Source organism: Argentina anserina, chromosome 3 (genome assembly GCF_933775445.1).
Source record: "Argentina anserina chromosome 3, drPotAnse1.1, whole genome shotgun sequence".
NCBI lineage: Eukaryota > Viridiplantae > Streptophyta > Magnoliopsida > Rosales > Rosaceae > Argentina > Argentina anserina.
In genome coordinates, this window is record NC_065874.1 from 3,972,807 (window position 1) to 3,974,399 (window position 1,593).

The 1,593-nt window shown below is 40.3% G+C and overlaps 1 protein-coding gene across 1 annotated transcript; it reads right to left on the reverse strand.

Moving 5' to 3' along the window:
* Nucleotides 1-841: 841 nt before the first annotated feature.
* On the reverse strand, nucleotides 842-1,593 carry LOC126785813 (uncharacterized J domain-containing protein C17A3.05c-like). Its single transcript, XM_050511464.1, has 2 exons — nucleotides 973-1,593; nucleotides 842-859 (listed from the first exon to the last, which is right to left on the reverse strand). The coding sequence occupies exons 1-2, from the start codon at nucleotides 1,591-1,593 to the stop codon at nucleotides 842-844; spliced, it is 639 nt and encodes a 212-aa protein (XP_050367421.1).

The window sequence follows — 1,593 nt, forward strand, 5'->3', positions numbered from 1 at the left end:
AAATGATCATTCTGCATGGTACGTCAAGATTTCCCATCTTGGCTCAATCTGCTTCAAAATTTTCCATCTTGCTTCCTTCATTAACTACGAAGGTAATGATTTCAAGTCTCAAGCAATTAAGCAATCTAGCATCTTGAATAGTAGGGTTTTAACATTTCATATGTTTGGTTCATTGTTTTCTGTTCGGAGGCCCTCTTTTTTCCATCGTCTCATAGGAGGTGCGTACAGCTTTGAGATAGAAAGATCACTCTTCAATCTTCATGCCTGTTAACACATCTCAATTTTTTTTGTTTTGTTTTTTTTTACCATATTGAGTTAGCAGGTCTAACTTAAATACTTAATGCCTTGATGGATAAGATTCATAAGAACCCTACCTCCTAGTGTAATTTAGGGGGACTCCGAGTCTCCAAGTCATACTCTCTTAACAATACTCCTACAGGGTATATATGAGTTATCAACCCCCCGAGAGCGAAGGAGATCACAGATGATGTTTAAAACCTTGTAGCAAATTATCAAGCCTAGAGACTAGAGAAGCCAATTTGTGGCAAACTCTTTAGTATTTGGAAAATAGATCGAGTGCCTAGTGTGGCCTCTTGAGTTCTTGTTTTCGACATTGAAAACTATGGACGCCCCGTGGCTCCTCTATCTAATTAAGTTCGTTTTTTCATTAAAAAAACATAAACGTGCATGCGCAATGAAAGGATGAACGGTAGAAAATTGTAGAAGTTCATTAGCAATTCGTATCCGCAGGAAATCTGCTGTCAGATCCAACAGTCAGGGAGTACATAGAGAGCAAGCAAACCTACAAAACTGTAGTCATCATCTGTATATCGAACTGGTGCTAAACCATCACCCAGTCCTACGACAAAACAAAAAAACAAAATTAAAGCTTGAACTGATAGATGGAAAAAGCGAGATATTAACTAGTTAAAGATAGAATAGTTAAAGAAAGATATAACAGACGAGGCTAACCTCAAGATCTTCATGATCGTCTCCATGTGATTCTGATCCTTGATTGGTGGCCTGAGTAGGACTAGGACGATTGCGTTTGAAACAATTGTATGCACGAACCACGCCACGAACCACCATCATCCAGACATTATCCACTTGTTGACGACGATCTAGTTCTTGCATAGTAACAAATAAACACGCCAACCTGATGAGAACGCCAGCGCGTATTCTCCCAACCGGAAAAATCATTGGGCCAATAATAAAGATGTAGTTTAATAAAAGAAACAAATCGTCATGATGGCTCTGTCTCTCATACCATTCAGAAAAAGTCTCTTCCCCTTCTGGTTCATCAGAGGTTTTCTTCTTTGGTTCAGATGAGGGCTTGCTATCGAGTCTTAAAAGAGAAGCGTCGAACTCTTTCCGAGATTTTGGATCAATGAGTATCGCATAGGAAGACTGGAGCCTCTGAAACTTGTCCTTGGCATTGGGATCGTTTGGCCTCTTGTCCGGATGCAACTGCAAAGCCTTTGCCTTATACGCCTTCTTAATCGTTATCTCGTTAAGCTTGGTGCCTTCCTTACCCGACGGTAGACCAAGAACCCTGTAGTGATCCCTTACCACTTTCTTCTTCTCCTTCTCCAT

Excerpts from the sequence above, each read along its gene's own strand:
- LOC126785813 (XM_050511464.1), bottom strand. The coding sequence starts at position 1,593 with ATGGAGAAGGAGAAGAAGAAAGTGGTAAGGGATCACTACAGGGTTCTT.